Genomic DNA, 21832 nt, shown 5'->3' with positions numbered 1-21832 from the left:
TGTAATGATTCTAGTCGGCTTAAAGGGCATTTGTTTTATAATATTGGGTTGACTAAAATGGGGGAAGAAAACTAAAACTATATAAATTTCAAGGTTCACATTTAATTCAGTAGGATTTTTTTCCCTTCTAGACCTATTAAACACTCTACCGCAGTCAAATAACACAAAACAGTTAACTATAATCACATCTTTACACATATCGAATCGAAATTTGATTCAAAATCGAGAATCGATTTGAATCGAACCGTGAGGTACCAAAAGATTCCTATCCCTAGGTGTGTATATCGAATAAATGATATCGAATTTGAATAATCAAATGTTTAAATGTCACCGCTTGTCCATCTTCCCCTCAGCCTCGGGAGGAGTCGGTGGGGTTCGGGGCGTCATCACTCGGCAGCACGAGCTGATCCTGCACGCGGCGTATCCTCACGCAGACGCAGAGCTGCGCGCCGTCCTGAGCGAGCAGCTGGTGGCGCTGTTGGACTCTCTGTTGAGCGGGTACGTGGCTCAGCTGACGTCTCTCCGCCGCTCAGGACAGCAGGAACGCTACGACGCGCTGGAGAACGAGTACACGCAGAAGCGCTCGGAGCTGCTCGCACCTCTCTGTGAGTGTCTTTGGGATTGGTCAGTTGAGGTTTGTCAGATGTAAATGGCCAGCAGTGTTGGGGTAATTCATTACAAGTAACTTGAGTTAAGTAATCAGATTACCTTTTCAAGTATCTAGTAATGCATTACTTTTTAAATTTACAACAAAATATCTGAGTTACTTTTTCAAATAAGTAATGCAAGTTACTTTGTTTTCACATTAATTAACTGACAGCTCTCTCGTCCCCAAATCGAAGTGCAGAGGCGTTGTGTGTGTATACATGATGGTTATTGTAGTTCTAGACGAAATCTGAGCGTGCATTTACTCATCTCACTTGCACAAAAAAAAGATTCAATATTCCTCGGCGAAATGCAGAATCAAAATACTATGCAAACCTCCAATAACTAAATATGTTAAATAAAACATGCATTCAATCGTACTTTATTGACCAATTTACTTGCTTCTGACCTTGAATGAATGAATCAGTTAAACCATAAGCAAAAATGACTATAGTATTTTTTTATTTTTTTATTGGTTTTATAAGTTTTAAAGAGGTGATATAATGCCCTTTTCACAAGATGTAAAATAAGTCTTTGATGTCCCCGGAGTGTGTATGTGAAGTTTTAGCTCAAAATACCCCACAGATATTTTTATTTTATAAAATATATTTTATTTATATAAATATTTACATTTGCCCCAAAATATAACTTTTTTGTTATAAATAACAAGCCCAAGCCAGGTGGAAAAAAAGTAACGCAAAGTAGCGTAACGCATTACTTTAAAAAAAAAAGAAAGAAGTAACTCAATTATTTACTTTTTAAGGGATTAACTCAATATTGTAATGGATTGCTTTTCAAAGTAACTTTCCCCAACACTGACGGCCAGAATAAGAGTCAGGTTGTATGCTTAATACACGTGTGTGTGTGTGTGTGCGTGTGTGTGTGCGTGTGTGTGTGTGTGTGTGTGTTGTGTGTGATTCTCTCAGTGGAGTTGGGTCAGCATCAGTGGGTCGCAGCGCTGGCGGAGAAATACTGTGACTTTGACATATTGGTGCAGTTGTGCGAGCGGACGGATAACCAGAGTCGACTGCAGCAGTACATGGTCAAATTCGCTGATCAGGTAACAAACCCAAAAACATGCATCACTGTTCAGAAGTTTGGGATCATCAGAACAATTAATGCTTTTATTCAGCAAAGACGCATTCAATTTATCAAAAAAGATTCTGTCAAATAAATGCTGTACTTTTGAACTTTCTATTCATTAAAGAATCCTTGAGGAAATGTATCGTGGTTTCCACAGTTTTCAACACTGATAATGATAATAAATGTTTCTTGATCATCAAATCATCATATTAGAGTGATTTCTGAAGGATCATGTGACACTGAAGACTGGAGTAATGATGCTGAAAATTCAGCTTTGATCACAGGAATAAATTACATTTTAACATATTCAAATAGAAAACGAGCATTATAAATTGGAGTAATATTTCACTATATTATGGTTTTTACTGTGTTTTTGATCAGATAAATGCAGCCTTGTGAGGAGAAGAGACTTCTTTCAAAGACCTCACACTTTTGAACACTAGTGTATTATCAGAAGACATGTTTGGACAGTGTAGTTGAAGTAGCTTTTAACTAGTGCACAATATTGAAATATTTGTTGGACTTTCCTTGTTAGATTAAAGAGCATTGTCAAGTCAAGTCACCTTTATATATAGAGCTTTTTTTTTTTACAATACAGATTGTATCAAAGCAGCTTCACAGTGATAACATGAAAATAATACAACAAAGTTTGTTTCTAGAAGAAAATTGCGTTCTCCTCTGGTCAACGAATGAACAGTGTATGATTATGATTTAGGCAGCATTACTGGTCAGAGGTCAGATTGGATCAGAACATTCACAATATTTACCCAGATCCATCTGGTTGGGGTCGGAGTCATCACGCCGGTATGGATGACGAGTTTGTTGAGGCGTCCATGAGGCCTTCACAGGGCTGATGAGGCTGGTACTTCAGCGACGCTTAAAAACAATAGGTTACTATCGTAACCCCGGTTCTCTGAAACATCGAGTGGAGAGATCCACCTATGGGAAGGGCATCCGTACCTGACCTCTGCAGAAGCATCCAATTGCACCAAGTCTGGCTAGACAGACAGAAGCGCGCAGCCAATGCCAGGTGAGGCCACACCCCCTCACCTAAGGGCATATAACATCTGGGCGCGCTGCTATTCCTCAGTAAGTATATTCGCTTCTCGTGCAGCAAGCGGGGCAAAGCTGGTGGATCTCTCCACTCGATGTTTCAGAGAACCGGGGTTACGATAGTAACCTATTGTTCTCTTTCATCATCTCGTGTTCGAGATCCACCTATGGGAGAGACATGGACAGCTCCCCGATTGCCCAATACACTCACAGTGAGGTTCTGAAAGCCAGAGAAAGACGGTCACCCCGGGGAGGCGGTGCCTGACACGTCCATTAATCATGAACCTGCAAAGGTGACGCCACACCGACTGCTGTGGACACGCAGGACATGAAGCATGCATGAGACACATACATGAAAGTACCCCCAACCCACCAAGGCACATAAACTAAACCCATAACGGGAAGTAAATGTTTGGTGGCAAGAATGAACATGACCAGCCGGGCCATTCACTCTTATTGGTTTCAACAGGGTACAGGGAAGAGCTAAGAAGACCCAACCCCTAAAACCGAATGTGCTACCGAGGTTCTGGTGACATCCAGCCGGTAGTAACGCACAAAGGTATGAGGAGAAGCCCAACTGGCAGCGGAGCAGATGTCCTGCAGTGACACTCCCCTAAACAAAGCCCAAGAGGCGGCTAAGCCCCTTGTGGAATGAGCTCTGATGCCCCTTGGGGGCTGCACTCCCTTTGCTTCATAAGCCATAGTTATAGCGCCCACAACCCAATGTGAGAGGCGTTGCTTCGATATGGGACTCCCTCTGTGCGGAGGGGCCCATGAAACAAAGAGCTGGTCGCTCTTCCGGAAAGCGCTGGTCCTGGTCATATAAGCCTGTAAAGCACGGACTGGACACAGAGCATTCAGCCTCTGATCCTCCAGAGAGGTAAAAGGTGGAGGGTGAAAAGCGGACAGCTCCAACACCTCCGAAGTGAACGCAGGGAAGCACTTCGGCATGAAGGCCGGGTTAGGCTTAAGGGAAACCTTATCTCCACTGAGGGAGAACTTAGTGCACGAGGGGTGAACCGAGAGTGCATGTAGCTCACTGACACGTTTGGCAGATGCCAAGGCCAAGAGCAAAGCTGTCTTGAAGGACAGCAGCTTAAGGGAAATACTCCCCAGGGGCTCAAAAGGATGTTGAGACAGTGCTTCCAGCACCATGGAGAGGTCCCATTCCGGAACAGTTCTCCTGATGACTGGCAACGAGCGGCGTGCACCCTTCATGAATCTGCGGATTAGAGGGTGCTGCCCGACAGTAGAGCCCTCAAAACCCACATGACAGGCTGAAATCGCAGCCAAATAGACCTTAATGGTGGAAAAAGACCTCCCTTTTTCCATGAGGTCCTGAAGGAAACACAAAATATCAGGAACTGAGCACTGATAAGATGTGAGACCGCGCCCATCGCACCACCCTTCGAACACGTGCCACTTACAGCCATATAAGGACCGTGTAGAGACTGCCCTGGCATTCTGAATAGTGGCGACCACACGCGGCGAAAGCCCAAGTGCGTTCAGGTTCGTCCTCTCACGGGCCAGGCCCAGAGAGCCACCCTGTCCGGGTGGGGGTGGTAAATCTCCCCGTTGGCTTGGGACAATAGATCCGTGCGAACGGGAAGGCGCCACGGCTCGGCGTATAACAGAGGAATTATCTCCGCCAGCCATGGTGCCTTGGGCCACCTGGGTGCTATCAGAATGAGAGACAGGCCCTGCTCTCTCACCCTGGCCAATGAGGGAATTATCAGGCACAGGGGAGGAAAAGCATACAGGAGCACTCTGGGCCATGGGTGGGCCAGTGCGTCTACCCCGAGGGGCGCGTCCATGTCCCTTAGAGAGAAGAACATAGGACAATGGTAGTTTTCGCGCGAGGCGAATAGATCTACGCTCGCCCGTCCGAATCTCATCCATAGCATTTCCACTATCTGAGGGTGAAGACGCCAATCTCCGTAGATTGGGTTTCCCCTTGATAGCAGATCCGCACCTCTGTTCAGAATGCCCGGAACGTGAGTTGCGCGTAACGACAGGAAAACCCGTCTGCTCCACACCAAAAGCTTGTAAGCTAGAGCGTGGAGTTTCGACGAGCGCATGCCGCCCTGACGGTTGATATAAGCCACAGCCGTGGTATTGTCGCACCGTACTAGAACGTGATGTCCCTGCAGGCGAGGCAGAAAATGATTCAGAGCTTTCCAAATGGTTAAAAGCTCTAAATAGTTTATGTGCGCTGAACGTAGTCTGTTTGGCCACAGACCGTTCACCGTTCTGCCCTCCTGGGTGGCACCCCAGCCTGTCAAGGACGCATCTGTCGTCACAACTTTCCGCATCGTAACCGCCCCCAGAGGGGTTCCCCGTGCGTAAAAGTTCTCGCTCTCCCAGTGGCGCAAGGTCGCCGAGCAGGCGCGTGTCACTGTTACCGAGCGGCAAAGGTCGCGAATCGGGCTGAAATGTAGTGACAAGACCCATTTCATGAACGCCCTCATCCTCAGAAGTCCCAATGGCACAACTTGGGTGGATGAAGCCATGAGACCCTGTAGCCTGAGACATGTGCGATATTGCACTTTCGCCCCTTCTCTGAACTGCGTCAGACAGTTCATCAGAGAGCGAACGCGCTCTTGAGAGAGGCGCGCTCGCATGGAGACCGAATTCAACTCCAAGCCCAAGAAAATGACATTCTGACTGGGCGTGAAATTGCTCTTGCTCACATTCACTTGAAACCCGAGCGATGTGATGTGCGCGAGCACACGGTCGGTGTCCTGCAACACCTTCTCCTTTGATTCGGCTATGATGAGCCAATCGTCTATATAAGTCAGGATTCTCAGACCTGATATTCTCAGAGGTGCTAAGCCCGCCTCCGCGCACAGACAGAAAGACCGGGGACTCAAACTGAGTCCAAACGGAAGAACTGTGAATTCGTAACATATGCCCTGGTAGGCGAAACGAAGAAACTTCCTGTGCGGAGGATAGATGCTTATGTGAAAGAAAGCATCTTTCAGATCGACTGATGTGAACCAGTCGTTCTGTTTTATGGCACGGGCGAGTGCGCCTTGTGTCAGCATTCTGAAATTGTATTTCCTCAAATGTTTGTTCAACACTCGAAGGTCCAAGATAGGGCGGAGAGAGCCGCCTTTTTTCGGGACCAGAAAATAACGGGAATAAAAACCCTGGTTCATCAGATTGGGAGGTACCACCTGAATCGCTCCCTTGTTTAAGAGAGATGAAATTTCCTCTTTCAGAATGTGAGAGGCGTTCTCTTCCGTGTGAGAAAAGAGAATGCCGTTGAAATGCGGGGGTTTTACTGCGAATTGCAATCTGTAACCCTGCATTACTGTACGCATCACCCACTCGGGAGCTGAAACGGTTCGCCAAGCCGCTTCGTGACTCGCGAGAGCTCCCGCTCGGGCCAGAGCGGAGCTGTGTGAGACCGACAGGTTTATTTGTGATGCAATGGCGCCATCTAGTGGGTACACTAGAGGCGACATGCAGGGGTTCGGAGGGATTTCCTCTCTCTGCAGTGAGATGAATTCTCTCTGCGGAGAGAGGTTTTCCCGCCGAAACGAATTCATTTGATTCGTATTTTTTTGTGTTTTGTGTGTTTTGTGTTGGGCAAACACTGGGGCCGAAGCCTTTATTGAGAGAGTGAGGGGAACAGAGTGTGGGCAGTGTGGTGTCACTGAGCTTAAACTTTCCCTTACAAAGGGCCCCCTGAACGTGGGGGGAAAACACACATCTCTCGAACACACGAGCTGGGCAGTCTCGTTTACACACGGAGAGCTGACCCATCCGCGGGACCCCCTGGGTTTTTTGGACGGGGGTCCTAGAAGAGGAGGGGAGTCCGAAGGGCTTGCGGCCCGTGAACATGGACTCGAAGCCCCCATCGGCTGAACATCAGGCAGGCCGCTTGCGTTTCGAGTCGGTGGGGTTGGAATTCGCAGGTCTCCCGGCCGCGGCCGCGGCGGGAGCGGGCTTACCCCAGTGCTTGTGTGTAGGTGCTGGGTTATGTTGCCGAGGGGGTGGTTTGTTGCGGGGCTTTTCTCTGCCCTGATGAAACTGTCGTCCCGTGGCCGGTGGGTTAGGCAAACGCACAGGGGGCGCCTGGCGTGGGACTGACTTCCTAGGAAGGCAAAGTTTGAAGGCCTCATCCTCCTTTTTCTTATCGTCACACCGTTGTTGCATCAGTGCGACGGCGGGGCCGAAGAGAGCCCGGCCGGGCTCCACCGGCGCGCCCGCGATGCGCCGTTTCTCACTGTCAGGGAGTCCCGACAGGTTCAGCCAGAGCGCGCGCTCTCCGACCACGGAAAGCGCCATGGAGCGCCCGCAAGCTTGGACGGCCTGCCGAGCGTTACGGAGGACGAGGTCGTTCACCGTTAGGATCTCCTTCCACAGGGTTTCAGAAGGATTTCCCTTTTCCAATTGTTGCCCTAACTCTTCAAGGATCTCCGCCTGGTAGGCGGAGAGGAGCGAAGAAACGTTAAGGGCCCTGACAGCCACGGCCGAGGACTTATAAGCTGCCTGGTGAACGGAGGCAGCAAAACGGTCCATCTTGTTGGGCAAGACCGGCTTGGGGGGAGCGAGCAGCCCGCCCTGAGCGGGGTTAAGGTGCCTGGCGATGGAAGGTTCGACGGTGGGAGGTTCGCCCATACCGTGCGCCGCCATGTCCTTAACCTCGAGTCCCGTGAGACCGTGTTTGAAGTCGAGCGGGTCGCTCCAATAATTTCTCATGTGCTTCGCGCACGCCGGGAGGATGGGGAAGAGTTGTTTCCTCGGGCCGGGAGGGGGTCCCAGCACTTTCCCATCATAAATATCCCTCTCCTGGTCGGTGGCGCTCTGCGGTGCCGGCCATTCGATGTTGAGACGAGCGGCCGCTCGCTCACACACTTCCAGGAGGATGGCTTGAGGCAGAACCGCGTGGGCCGTAGCCTGGGGAACACCAGAGGGCGGGATGGCCTCCTCGTCCTCTGAAACCCCAAGAATGGCCGCATCCTCCTCTTCGCCAGAACCGGGCAGGTCGTGGACGAGAGTGAGGTTGTCCCCGAAGATGTCCTCCTCGGGGAAGGCGGGATTGGGCTGGTCAGCCCAGACGAGAGACGTTGCGCCCCGGGAGGCCCCCGGTAGCGCGTCGTCATCACCGTGTCCCCCGTCCGAGTCAGAAGGGCTGAGCCCGGTGCACTGTGTCACTGCCACCTTAAGACGGCGTTTTAGCAGCTTCCTAGGCAGCAAGAGGCAGAAACTGCAATTCTCCGGGTTTTCAAGGGCTTCCCGAGCGTGCTTAAGACCCAAACAGACCACGCAAAGCTGATGAAGATCCTTAGCTGCGATGAGGGCACCACACGCGGCCGGGCAGGCCCGTGACATGCTATCCCCTGGAGAGGCTGCAGGCTTAGACAGTGACATACCAGCGAAGAAAACGGAGAAATCCGTGGCGGGCAGCCGTGAGGAGAAACGGTGAAAATAGCGAGAGCGTGGGCGGCTCCGAATGCAAAGCAGCAGTAGTTGAAAAATAAACAACTGTCACGTCCGGCGGAGGCTGATCTGGTCGATATGTCCTCCTGAAGACACGAGGTGAGCAGTGTAAAAATCCAACCGAGCTGTGAGATGCAGAGATCGCGAGAAGCGAATGTCAACTGAGGAATAGCAGCGCGCCCAGATGTTATATGCCCTTAGGTGAGGGGGTGTGGCCTCACCTGGCATTGGCTGCGCGCTTCTGTCTGTCTAGCCAGACTTGGTGCAATTGGATGCTTCTGCAGAGGTCAGGTACGGATGCCCTTCCCATAGGTGGATCTCGAACACGAGATGATGAAAGAGAACTCATTGCTCACGGACGGACGCTTTCTTGCAAACCTAAAATCAGTAATTAGTTACAGTACCTGTGCCAAATGCATTTACCCACAGTCCTCTCTGCTCCCTATAGAACTTCGCTGACTTCCTGTTCCGCTGGTACATGGAGAAAGGCAAGAGAGGGAAGCTGCTCTCTCAGCCAATCGCTACACACCAACAGCTGGCCAGTTTCCTGCAGGCTCACGATCACCTCAGCTGGCTGCATGACATACACGTGCAAGACTATCAGAGAGTAAGAGCAACATACTGTATATATAATACACACACACACGCATATATATATATATATACATACATATATGCATACAGTCAAACCAAAAATTATTCACACACCAGATATAATTTTTAACATTTTTTACTATTGGGTGCAGGACTCTATAGTTAATTTATGTAAATGAGGATAGCATAAGTAAATCTTACACATATTATACCCAAAAATTCTTCATACTGTGACTACCAGTAAAATTTATAAAAAGTTGGCACCAAAAATTATTCAGACACTTTGAGCTGACCAAGTTTTGCTGAAGTGTTTTTTCTTTAAGTGCTAATGCGATCTTTTTACAGCACAGACTGAACAAAATGAAGTATTGCTTGGTAATTGGTTGACCTAAACTGGTATTGTTTAATTGTGTGCTTAAGTTTAACAGGTGACAGCTATTCAGACTAATTCATTTGTGAGATATGAACTGATTTGATAACTGAGTTCTTGTCATATTTTATTACCATTTTCTAAACTATAGCGAATAAACTGATAATGTGAGAAATTTTAAAGGTGTCTGAATAAATTTTGGTTTGACTGTGTATATGTATAACATTTTCTTCAGAGGGTTCACCTTAATGTGTGCCACCATGGGCTTACGGACACTTAAAGTGTTAAAAATGCTTTTTCTTCACGACAGGCCCATCGTACCCTGTACAGTCAGGCCAACACGGAGACGCGATACTTCAGCAAGAAGAAGACCCTGCTGGCCCTCAGCAAACTCACAGCTCTCGCGTCAGACATGCCTGAAGCCGTTCACCGCAGACAGCTCACCGGTCAGTCATGTGCCTTCATATGAGCTCGGAAAAGTCGAGAGAGTCTTTTCTTCCCTATTGTGACGTATATCTGAATGAAACGGCTTCTTGAACGCGAACAAATCTAGGGCGGGGCTTGATTTTGATTGGATGGTTGTGGTTTCATCAGAGGAGAGAAGATGCTGAGAGAGGAAGGGGAAGTTATTTTGATGAAAGATTATAAGGCACATGAATTTAAAAAAAAAAGTGCATAAATCATTTATAATAAATACGGCAATATTCCATTAATAAAATAATTTTGATTTCATGGTGACTTTTAAACCTGCTTTAGTCCATATAAAATGGATCGCATATATATATATATTTTCTCTTCTTGATATGCATTTTTATTGTTAGTACATCACCAAAACGAGGAGCAAATGATGCAAGATTAATTGATGCTCTTTGTATTTTATCCTGCTTGTGTGGAGACAGACATGTATGGCGCTTTTCCATTACCAGTACCAGCTCGACTCGACTCGCCTTGGCTCGCTTTTCGTTCCGTTTTCCATTGCAGAAAGTATCGCCACAAATAGTACCCAGTCGCCATAGCGACGCCTTTCGTTCCTCGTTGCCCCATCAAGCTCTCGCTGGATCCTCTCTTCGGCAACCAAACAAAGGAATGTCTGCACCTCCTCGTTTGACCACGGCGTATTCTTCCGAGTTGCCATATTAATAGTAGTAAGTTTAGTAACTATCTCTGGCTAAACTATTTAAAAAAGGCGGGGTTATTCTGGATACTCCATCTGGCGCGTGCAATGATGACGCAGTGAATAGTGACGATTCTCTCTGACCAATCAGCAGTCGGCATTGTTTTCACGTCACATTTTAGTATCGCCTTAGCTCGCCTCAGCTCGCTTAGAACCTCGCCGGAGGTGGTACGAAAAAAAGTACCCGAAAGCAGGTACAGGTACAACTTTTACACAGTGGAAAACCAAACAAAGGCGAGTCGAGTCGAGCCGAGCCAAGGCGAGCTGGTACTGTGTAGTGGAAAAGCGCCAGTAGTTTTTGCTTAGTATGTCTGGCCTAATGGTTAGCATATTCAACTGGGTACAAATCTGACCTGCATTTCCCTCCCCAAATAATCCTGAGCCCATCGGCAAACTCATTTTCTGAAAGTATTGAAATGATTGTGTTGTGTTTGTGTAGATATAGTGGAGCAGGAGCGGTTTCTGCTTCATCAGGAGACTCTTCCTAAACAGCTGCTGGATGAGAAGCAGCTGAACCCAGACAGCATGCCTCTACTGAGCCCTCATAACCTCATTACTGTGAGTAAAACACCAGAATACCACACTACTCACGCGCAGTCGTTTCTTCAGACGTCTTCATCCTCGTTCCTCTTTTCCTCCAGCTGTACATCTGCGACGAGAACCGCGGCGCCAACGAGTACGACTTTAAGAAAGCTCTGGATCTGTTGGAGTACTTGGAAGAGGTATCTGTGAATACATAACAGACAGCTTTTAAATGGAAGTTAGCACGCATGTTTCTTATATGCTTTCATCACCTGTAGAAGGATGAGGTTGATATCGACGCCCTGAAACGAGAGATCTTCAGTAAAGCCTTAAAGAAAGACTGGAAGGAGAGGTGAGCATCATAAAACTCACTGAAATGAGATCTGTGTGGATGAATGTTTCATTTTACTTGATTCGTCCAGGTTACGTTCACTGCGAGTTTTTTTTTGTTTGTTTGTTTTTTTTGCTCATTTTTTTACTATTTTTATTGATGATTTTTCAAGGATTCAACATTTAGAAAGACAGGGAAGAAGAGTGAAAAAAGAAGCAATAGAACAGGGGGTATACATTCTGTTCTGGAGCAAGTATAGTTTTACATATAATCATTGATTGTTATGTTTACATTACAGTACTCAATCCATTTCTTCCAGTATTTTAGAAATAAGTCCTTTTTAAGTCTCAAAATAAAAGTCAATTCTTCCATATTATGTATTTCTTTAACAATTTCTATCCATTCTCCAAGTAAGGGGATGTCCGGCTTATACCAATGCCTCGTAATACTCTTCTTACATGCTACACTATATATATTAACAAGATGTGTGGTGTTTCCCAGATACAATGTGTTGAAATTTCTTGGTATTTTATAACCTAAAATCTTTTGGATCAGATCTGTTTTTTTATGACGGCACAAACCACATGGAACCTGATCTTTTCCATTCTGATTTGGGCCACCTTTCATATGTGGTACTAACTAAATCCCATACAGGTCAAATGTTTTGCAATGTGACCTCAGTCTGAACAGTCATATCAGGATAAATGGGACTTTTAGGTCACTCTAGATCAACATTCGTCACAATTCTGTGTTGATGGGAGTCTCTCCAAAGACTTTACATACCGGTAGTTTTCAGTAGAGGGACTGTGAGCTGTTAAACTCATCAGTATTACGATGAAACCTCATCTCCATCCTCCTATTCGCCTGCGCACAAATTCCCTGGCTTCTGTGTCATATTACATTATAAATCAACACAGAGATGCTGACTTCAATAACCTCTGTAATTCAGTGTTGCTTGCTCTCTTATTGTTCATTTGCCATGCGGGTCAGTTGAGGATCGTGATCTCTTCACTCGAATCTCATATTGGCCACATTTTCAAGATTATGTGAACACAGCCAAACAAAAAATCAGATCTGAGCAATAAATCAGAATTGAGCACTAAGGTTTGCAGTGTGAACACAGCCTAATGATCTTGCATTGACTAACTGATTAATTTATTGGTTGCAGTTGGTCATCTTCTGATGATAATGACGATCCTCTAGAAGCAGCCAGAGACAGCACGTTCATCAAGATCCTGCAGAAACTCATTCAAGAAGGTATGGTGATGACTCTTGTTATACGAGTAGCCATTTTTCTATTACCCTTCAAATTGCAATTGTGAATTGAAAATACGCCTAATGGAAACACGTCAATTTCGCAAAAACTCCCATATTTTTTCACGCTCGCATGTGGTGGTTTTTCAGGCAATTCGAAAAAGGAATATTTCGCAAAACTGCAATGGAAACAGTTTTTTCGCATTTACAGGTCACCTGACGTACATAAGTCGACCATGCTTTAAAGAAGGTGCGGTGTGTTTGGGCAGAAGACCAGACACAGTTCTTCATCAAACTCATAAAAAGACAAGAGTATCAAAGGGATTCTGGATTCTAAAACACAAAAATTATGCCACAATTTATCAAGACTTTGAAGCATATAATGAGGGAGAAACACCCGGAAACACCTCATATGTGCCGCTACCAAGTAATAAGGGCCTTGCCTTTAAAGCTTGGATAAATTAAAAATATCCATTAAAAATAATGGCTAGTGTGGTGGCTGGGATATACATAAACCTACCAGCATCCATTGCCATGATGTTTGGAATGACTTACCGAAAGAGGAAAAAATTACGTTTTAGTCGCGTAACATCAATAGGGAAAAGGGGAAAGTGACACGTGATTGCCAAGTATGGTAACCCATTCTTGGAATTTGACCTCTGCATTTAACCCATCCAAGTAAGTGCACAGACATTAGGAGCAGAGTAGTGAGTAGTGAACACACACACACTGCAAACGTGGATACACACACCCGGAGCAGCGGGTAGCCTTGAGTGGCGCCCGGGGAGCGATTGGGGGTTAGGTGCCTTGCTCAAGTACACCTCAGTCATATTTCTTCCGGTACTGGAATCGAACCAGCAACCTTTGGGTCACCGGTCCAACTCTGTTACCATTAGACCATGACTGCCCCTAAAATCTCCCACAGTTTCCGCCCAGTTTTCTATCGACACTTAGAAAATCTCGCAAAAGTTTTACGCAAATCTGTAATGTAAACGTGGCTGCAGATGGTTTAGGGCTTATTTAAGGTTTTATTTGAGCAGATATGAAGTATAAAATATAGTATCTGACATCCAAAGCATAAAGAGCGCTACTTTAGTACATGCAGTGCAGAATCTGCATTTACAGCGAGTGTGTTTTGTGTTTGTGCACACAGGTGTTTCTCTGCAGTCGTACCTGCCTGAAGTGAAGGATCTCCTGCAGGAAGACGAGCTGGAGAGTCTGAAATCAAAGCCTTACTTTGAGTTCCTCCTGCGGGCCAATTATGAGCACTACCTGAAAGCTCAGATATGACATCATATCGTTTCTACTGTGTTTCCTTGTTAATATTACAACTTTGTTTTGTACCGTTTCATAAAAAATAAATAATTAAATGACCCGACACTTAAATTTGCTGAATAAAACTGTATTTCTGTAATTTACAGATCATTTTCAATGGTTTTCTTCAGCTGCAAGACAAAAGGCTTCCCTTTGCAGTGTTAATTTGACAAAAGATATGGAGAATTTAAACTGTAAAGGTGGCACAGAAGTGGCAGTTAGGTGCCTTAAGACATGCTTTTTTTAATCGTATACTTTTATTCTAGGGGCTGAGGCGGATCAGAGCTGGCATAATTTAGTCAGGATTTTACTCAGCATTACGTCTTCACACTGAATTTTGAGCAGGCACAGAGCAGCCTTAACTCAGCGGTGGAAAGTAGATAGGATAATAAAGACAAATTGGTGCCAACCAATTGGTGACATTTACACTGGAAAGGTGGCATAGAAGTGCTTCTGAAGTGGCAGTTCAGTGCTCAGAGGTGGCATGATTATATTTATACACCAGTTACAACACCATTTATACACCAGTTACAGCGGTATGCTTTGATACTAGGGCCTGAGGTGGGCCAGAGCAGGCATAATTTAGTCTGGCTTTTATGCGGCATTTCGTCTTTACACTGAATTTTGAGCAGGTACAGAGCAGCCTTAACTTTTCTTTGTAAGTGACTATTTTAAAGAAGCACATGCACACTTTTAGAGCAAAACATTTCCCCCTGGTTTCAGAGACCAGACTTAAGCCTACTCCCAGACTAAAATGCACGTTTGAGCTGTTTTTGTTGCACAGACATATCTTAAAATATGTCAGTGCCATTGTTTTGTCTCAAGATGCACACCAGTATGTTTTTTTTTTCAAAGGCAAGTTTATAAAAGCTACTTAAATGCACCAACTGAACTAAGGCCAAATCCTGGCTTAATCTAAACCCTGTCTGAGAAAACGGGCCTTAGTGTTCAAAATGATGCATTGTGTTTGTCATTAGTGGACCATGCTCAGCTAACATGCATCCACCAAAAATTTAACAAAACATTAGTTTATCAAATGTGCAAAAATGGTCTAGATTTTTTTTTAGCAGGATTTGTATGCAGATACCGCTGGGTTAGATATCTAATGCAGTGAAATACAGACACCCAAGTGTTCAAGCACTTTGTATGTGCGAGGCTTTATGTTACCTTTTTGACATCATTTTGTTTTTCTTTTACTCCTTGTTCCCATCTGTCGCTCCCACTCAGTCTTCCTCCTCTTCTTCCTCCCGCAGCTGGTGTGAAGAGAGCAGCTGAACTGATGGAGAAGCAAATGTCTCCCCTCAGCTCCTAAAAATAGGGAAGGGAGGGTAAAGTTAGTGCCGTCCACAGGAAATATGCTGGACTTTACGGGGGTTCTCTGGCACCCTATATGGGGTGGGAGCCTCAGGAATCTCTAACCACACTAGATAAACTGTCTAGGAAATATGATACTCATTGTTTGTGATGTGGCTTTTAGCTATGGCATCAAATATCATTGAGATGCCCAAAGGGCTGTGATTGTCTAATGGCTGTCTAGTGATTGTCTAATAATTTAATAATAGTCTCTAAGTAAAAAAACAAAAACATCATTAGTATCCTTTTCTCTGAAAGGCTTTGCTAAGTGGTTATTTTGATATTATTGGTCATTGGTGATACATTTGCCATGACTTCACAGCTTTACTATTAAAAATCCAGAAAATACACTGTCAACCTTCTTTCAATAGTGATAGCATCTTTTTAATACGGTGACTACATTGTTTATTTAAACTGATTCAAGTTGGAGATTCTCCAAGATGTTTTGGTAACACTTTACAATAAGGTTAACTTAACATTAGTTAATGTATTTACTAACCATGAGCAATACATTTGTTGCTACTGTTAGTTAATAAAAACACAGCTGTTCCTTGTTTGTTCATGTTAGTTCACAGTGCATTAACTAATGATAACAAGATTTTAATAAAGTGGTAGTATATGTCAAAATTAGCAAAGAATAATAAACGTTGTACAAGTACAGTTAATTATTAGTTCATGCTAACTAATGTAGTAAACTAATGTTAATTAATTAACCTTATTTGTAAAGTGTTACCCATGTTTTCTTATACCGATTCATACATTTTTGGGATGTATGATGGAATTTGATATTTCAAGTATATATGAAATATCATGCTATTTCAAGTATAGATGCTGCTATACTAATCACACACAATATATATATATATATATATATAGGTCAATTCATGAAAACTGAGATACATTTTGACATTAAGATGACTTATGAAAACTGGCCTAACTTATTAAATAATTTTGCACATAAGACTTAATCATTCCTTGCTTTGCTGTTTTTGTTTTCAACTTAACCTATAATATCTGAAATTAAAATAATTATATGAGAATTAATGTCCCACGAAAGAAAATGGTAAACAACCATAACCCACCGCCATGACCTTATATTGGTATATAACCCACCACAAACACACCGTGCTGCTGGTCTCAGTGTCCACTGGTTTAATTGGTGGCGCTGGCCTCGGACTGGCCTTACACGGGCCTGCCCCCGCGCGCTGAGGTTTGGGGTCTAGAGCGCCATATATGGACCGTCCCGCGCGCCCGGAGCGCGTCGCTGTGCGGCTCTCACAGGCGAGGCGTTGAGACCCTCCGCTCGACCAAACGACACCCAAATATGGACGAGGATCGTGAAGAATTCCATTCGAATGCATTGACATTCCTTAATGGTTGTCCGAAGAGCTGTAAAAGAAGGGACGGGTATATAAGGTCTCGCGACTCACTGTGTACCAGGAGCCATTGGCACTTCAGTTTGACTTGAGGACTCTGAGCACGAGCAGACACAGGTAAGCGCGCGCTGACACCACAACACACACACACACACACCCCTGCAAATGAGCAGCGGAGTTACTATTTCACGATTCAGACCTGGAACATTTAAGATTTGAATGGAAGGATTAGACGCTTTTTCTACAACGGTTTTGCTTTCGTTAAAGAGGAGTCAAAACTTTTTTGTTGCATTGATATCATGGACAGCTTTGCTCTGACTGTGTATCTTAAGTGTTAACTTAATTTTTTCGAGTGTATTTTTTTTATCTAGCAATTTTGTAACGAATCCGTATAACGCAATTCACTGTAAAAATTATATTATAAATAAGTTATGACAACATGTTTTTATACTGCATTTACTGATCAAAATACCCTACGTTAACCAATTTTCAACTTTTGTCATACTAAGTTTAGTTATAACGATTCAACTAATTTTTAATGAAGTTGAAATGACTTAAACATCTAAGTTGTACTTTTAAAATTTAACGCAGCAACTTTTTTACAGTAATGCTGAATACTAAATTCATTGATGTTGATGTTTATTTGATTCAATTGGTGCAAATGAAATACAATAAAAATTGCAGGTCTTCTCTCACATCTTTTGATTAAATTTAAATTTTAATTCAAACAAAGTGTTAGGCAACTGAATAAATTGTATTTATTTATTTATTTATTAATGCGTTTCTCAGTGTGACCTGAACATTTGTCAGTGCTTTGGTTTTGATAATGCATTCAGCTCTCACCAAATTTCATTTTGAGTTAGTAGTGTCCTCTTCAACTTTGTTTTCTCACTGACTTGGTCTATTCTTAGAACCCATCAGAATGTGCGACGACGACGAGACCACAGCTTTGGTGTGCGACAATGGCTCCGGCCTGGTCAAGGCTGGTTTTGCCGGTGATGACGCCCCCAGGGCTGTCTTTCCTTCCATCGTCGGCCGCCCACGTCACCAGGTACAATCAGAGATCCTTTCTGGATTTTTGTTAGTCTTCGCAAGGTGAAATTATTACGGTTATCTTTGAGCTATTCTGATCGTGTCACTCTTGTTCACCTCCAGGGTGTGATGGTCGGCATGGGTCAGAAAGATTCGTACGTTGGAGACGAAGCTCAGAGCAAGAGAGGTATCCTTACTCTTAAGTACCCAATCGAGCACGGTATCATCACCAACTGGGACGACATGGAGAAGATCTGGCACCACACTTTCTACAACGAGCTCCGCGTGGCCCCCGAGGAGCATCCGACCCTGCTCACCGAGGCCCCTCTGAACCCCAAGGCTAACCGTGAGAAGATGACCCAGATCATGTTTGAGACCTTCAACGTCCCCGCCATGTACGTGGCCATCCAGGCCGTCCTGTCCCTGTATGCTTCTGGCCGTACCACCGGTAAGATTACGAAAAGGCAACAATTACTCAATCAGTTTTCATTTGATATATTAGCCACTAGGGGTGTAACAATATATCCCAATACAAAAATGCAACAATGTGTATCGTGGATAGTGACAATATGTATTGTGTATAGTTCATCCATAATGGAAATTTCTGTGTGAGAAAAAATTCAGGTTTTCAGAGTTTTAGTGTCAGTGCTATATTAAACTACTGTACTATATATAATGGTATGGTAATGAAATGGGGGAATATTGTTGGGTCCTGATCATGCCAAATGTCTTATGTTACCAGTAAAAAGTGGCCTACATTATTTTAAATATATCTAGTCAGTGACAGAGTGTCATATTAGCATATAAGTCTAAAAAATATATTTATTATCAGCTTCAGAATCATGAATATTTTTATTCTGGTGTCACTATTGTCCTGTGCATTGGGTTTCCAGCAAGTCCAAGCCTATTCATTTACACCCACAATGTAATATCACATTTAGTTTTTTATTCAACAGGACATTTTTTGTTAGCCTTTTATCATATGTCTTGAAGTATTGCAATAATATTGTATCGTGAGTTCAGTATCGTGATATGTATCGAATAGTGACATGAGGGTATCGTTACACCCCTATTAGCCACTAATAGTGTTTTTAAAACGAGCTCTCTTGTTCCCCCTCTGTCATTAGGCATTGTGCTGGACTCCGGTGATGGTGTGACCCACAATGTGCCCATCTATGAGGGTTACGCTCTTCCCCACGCCATCATGCGTTTGGACTTGGCTGGTCGTGATCTGACAGACTACTTGATGAAGATCCTGACTGAGCGCGGATACTCTTTCGTCACAACCGGTGTGTATCTCGTCACTTATTACTGGCATACACTGCCGTTCACAAGATTTAGATTTTTAATTTTTTACTTTTTTTTTTACTTTTTATTTATATTTTCACAAAACATAACAAAAAGGAAAATTTTCTGAGACAAGTAATAACATAGTATAAGTATAAAATAAGTAATACAGAGAAAAATAATGATAATAATAAATAAAAATACTCTGTGTATATATATATTGCTGCTCCTAATATGAATGTTCACGTCTCCACAAACATGATACAGTAATGTACAGCCATATAATGATGTAAAATTATTATATAGCTTCCGATGATATAAAAAAATATATAAAAAAATTAAAAAGAAATTATAGATTTAAGTATTCTTTAACCATGTGCCACCTCTGATTAAAAAGATCAATTTTCATTTGAAATGATGCAGTCATTGTTTTTTTTTAAAGTCTTTTCTCACCAAGGCTATATTTATTTGATTAAAAAGACAAACAAATATGTTTATTATTATTTTATTAATTATTAAAAATTAAATAGTACGACTATTTAAATTAACTGTTTTCTATTTAAATATATCTAAATATATATTTAAATATATAAAATGTAATTTATTCCTGTGATCAAAGCTGAATTTTCAGCATCATTTACTCCAGTCTTCAGTGTCACATGATCCTTCAGAAATCATTCTAATATGATGATTTGATGCTCAAAAAACTTTCATTATTATTATCAATTTTGAAAAAAAACAAATTTTCAGGATTCTTTGATGAATAGAACGTTCAAAAGAACAGCATTCATTTGAAATAGAGTCTTTTATCAAATAAATGCAGCCTCAGTGAGCAGAAGAGACTTCTTTTAAAAACATTAAAAATTGTACCGAACCAAAACTTTTGAACGGCAGTGTATGTAGTTATTAACCTTCTAGCATGTGGGAAAGAAACCAACCAAATTTGACCCTTTGATTTGTCGTTCACCACAGCTGAGCGTGAGATTGTCCGTGACATCAAGGAGAAGCTGTGCTATGTTGCCCTGGACTTTGAGAATGAGATGGCCACCGCCGCCTCCTCTTCCTCCTTGGAGAAGAGCTACGAGCTTCCCGACGGTCAGGTCATCACCATTGGTAACGAGCGTTTCCGTTGCCCCGAGACCCTGTTCCAGCCCTCATTCATTGGTATGTCTGAAAACATCTGAAACTATCAGCTGTTGTCTTATCTTTCAGTGCTCCAGCCATTTATATGCTCTCTTTAAAACACTTGCACAGGTATGGAGTCAGCTGGCATTCATGAGACCGCTTACAACAGCATCATGAAGTGCGACATTGACATTAGGAAGGACCTGTACGCCAACAACGTTCTGTCTGGTGGTACCACAATGTACCCTGGTATTGCTGACCGTATGCAGAAGGAGATCACGGCTCTGGCTCCCAGCACAATGAAGATCAAGGTAAGAGGACCACCGGCCAGGACTTTAACACCCGCCAGTCGCAGCGCAGTCACTCCTGCTAACCACTTTGGCGGGTTGAGTTATATATGTAATAAATACATTTTTCAATTTTAGTCTTTAAAAAGAGATCTGTAATAATAAACTAAGTGCAATGTAGGGTTTCAGAAATATAGATTTTTCAAAACATATTGATACTGAAATATCTGAAACACTTCTAATAATAATTTTACATAGAATAGATACATTATACCAGCTGCGCTTTCTCTCTCTCTCATCCCTCCGACAGAGAGTGACACACCAACCCAATGTGCACCCAAAGTGCGGCACCTTTCAGCAACATAGTGTCGGCTCAGATCCGGCCCACATCTGGTACATGTTGATTACGACGTGGGCCGGATCTGGGCCGACACTATGTTTCTGTCTGGGACTAAATTGAGTTCTTTTTCCCTGCAAATTGCACTTTAAAACAGTCAAATACACACAAAATAATGTCATAATACCGGTCTTGTCGAGTGTTCACGTAAACAAAGTCAGTTCTGTTTTAAGTGAACGTAAACAGTTGAAAAAGAAAATGCATGTGTTACAGTATAATGGATCAGTGCATCAGGTCTTAAAGTGACAGCAGCCTAATAAACCTGCTGCCAAATTATAAGATAATATTAAACATATTTTTTATATGGCCGTTTTTCCCCATGGTGTCGATGTCAAAATTGTGGCCAGTGAAAATGCTGCGTGGCTAGTAACTTTGGAAAACCACTAGCCATAGTGGCTGGTTAGCAAAAAAGTTAATGTCAAGCCCAGTCCACAGCAATAATACTCAAGTTTTTCTTTGGATTAACATACATTTATATTGTATGGATTATAATATAAATTTTTCCATGTTAACTGGATATGTGTTGACAGTATAGATTGGTTTTCTGAGTAATATTTGATCTCCTCTTCCTCTGTAGATCATCGCTCCCCCTGAGCGCAAGTACTCCGTCTGGATCGGCGGATCCATCCTGGCCTCCCTGTCCACCTTCCAGCAGATGTGGATCACCAAGCAGGAATACGATGAGGCCGGTCCCAGCATCGTCCACCGCAAGTGCTTCTAAGCGCCCAGCTCAAAGCGTCCGTATCATTGCTTCCTGCTCAGGAACCGAGCGACGGTGCATTGCTCCTGTGGACAGTTTTTTTCTACAGCCGTTATTTATGCAACGCCATAGGAGCGAGCAAATGAAGCATAAACTGAGAAAAGGACACTAACATCAAGGGAGAGAAAAATACCAAGCACTCTTATTGCACACAAATGTATTTATTACTGACTATCATGGCTTGGTATTTTGTTGAATGCTGCTTGAAACGGAAGGACACCTCTCCCCTAGATTCCAGTGCCATACGTTCCACTGTACGCCTGGTCCAGTTTACGACCAACACAAATCACACTTCAGCAGACAAATAAAACTGAAAATCTCTTTTTAAACATGGTGCTCGTCAATGAATATGTCATTTCAGTACTTTTATAAGATCCATTTTAAAAAACATTTACCCAAACTCTCAGATGGTTTACTTTACAGATGA

The 21832-nt window shown here is 43.5% G+C and overlaps 2 protein-coding genes across 2 annotated transcripts in view; both read left to right on the top strand.

The window, feature by feature from the left end:
• The window catches only part of nup133 (nucleoporin 133), a 25578-nt gene extending 11684 nt beyond the window's left edge, over window positions 1–13894 (top strand). The window contains exons 18-26 of the mRNA XM_077245887.1: window positions 354–605; window positions 1572–1705; window positions 8678–8836; window positions 9504–9639; window positions 10807–10925; window positions 11009–11089; window positions 11168–11241; window positions 12389–12477; window positions 13628–13894. Of these exons, the coding sequence (XP_077102002.1) occupies window positions 354–605; window positions 1572–1705; window positions 8678–8836; window positions 9504–9639; window positions 10807–10925; window positions 11009–11089; window positions 11168–11241; window positions 12389–12477; window positions 13628–13764 (1181 nt within the window). The 3' untranslated portion in view covers window positions 13765–13894. The remainder of the gene's footprint in view (window positions 1–353; window positions 606–1571; window positions 1706–8677; window positions 8837–9503; window positions 9640–10806; window positions 10926–11008; window positions 11090–11167; window positions 11242–12388; window positions 12478–13627) is intronic.
• A 2489-nt stretch (window positions 13895–16383) lies between these two features.
• Window positions 16384–21734, top strand: acta1a (actin alpha 1, skeletal muscle a). Its single transcript, XM_077245895.1, has 7 exons — window positions 16384–16634; window positions 17429–17568; window positions 17673–17997; window positions 18677–18838; window positions 19809–20000; window positions 20091–20272; window positions 21223–21734. Exons 2-7 carry the CDS (start codon window positions 17440–17442, stop codon window positions 21364–21366), a joined length of 1134 nt encoding a protein of 377 aa, XP_077102010.1. The 5' UTR covers window positions 16384–16634; window positions 17429–17439; the 3' UTR covers window positions 21367–21734.
• The last annotated feature ends 98 nt before the right edge of the window (window positions 21735–21832 follow it).

Source organism: Siphateles boraxobius, unplaced genomic scaffold (assembly GCF_051911475.1).
Source record: "Siphateles boraxobius isolate OS27281-9 unplaced genomic scaffold, OSU_SipBor_1 29, whole genome shotgun sequence".
NCBI lineage: Eukaryota > Metazoa > Chordata > Actinopteri > Cypriniformes > Leuciscidae > Siphateles > Siphateles boraxobius.
This window is presented reverse-complemented; position numbering and strand designations above follow the sequence as displayed.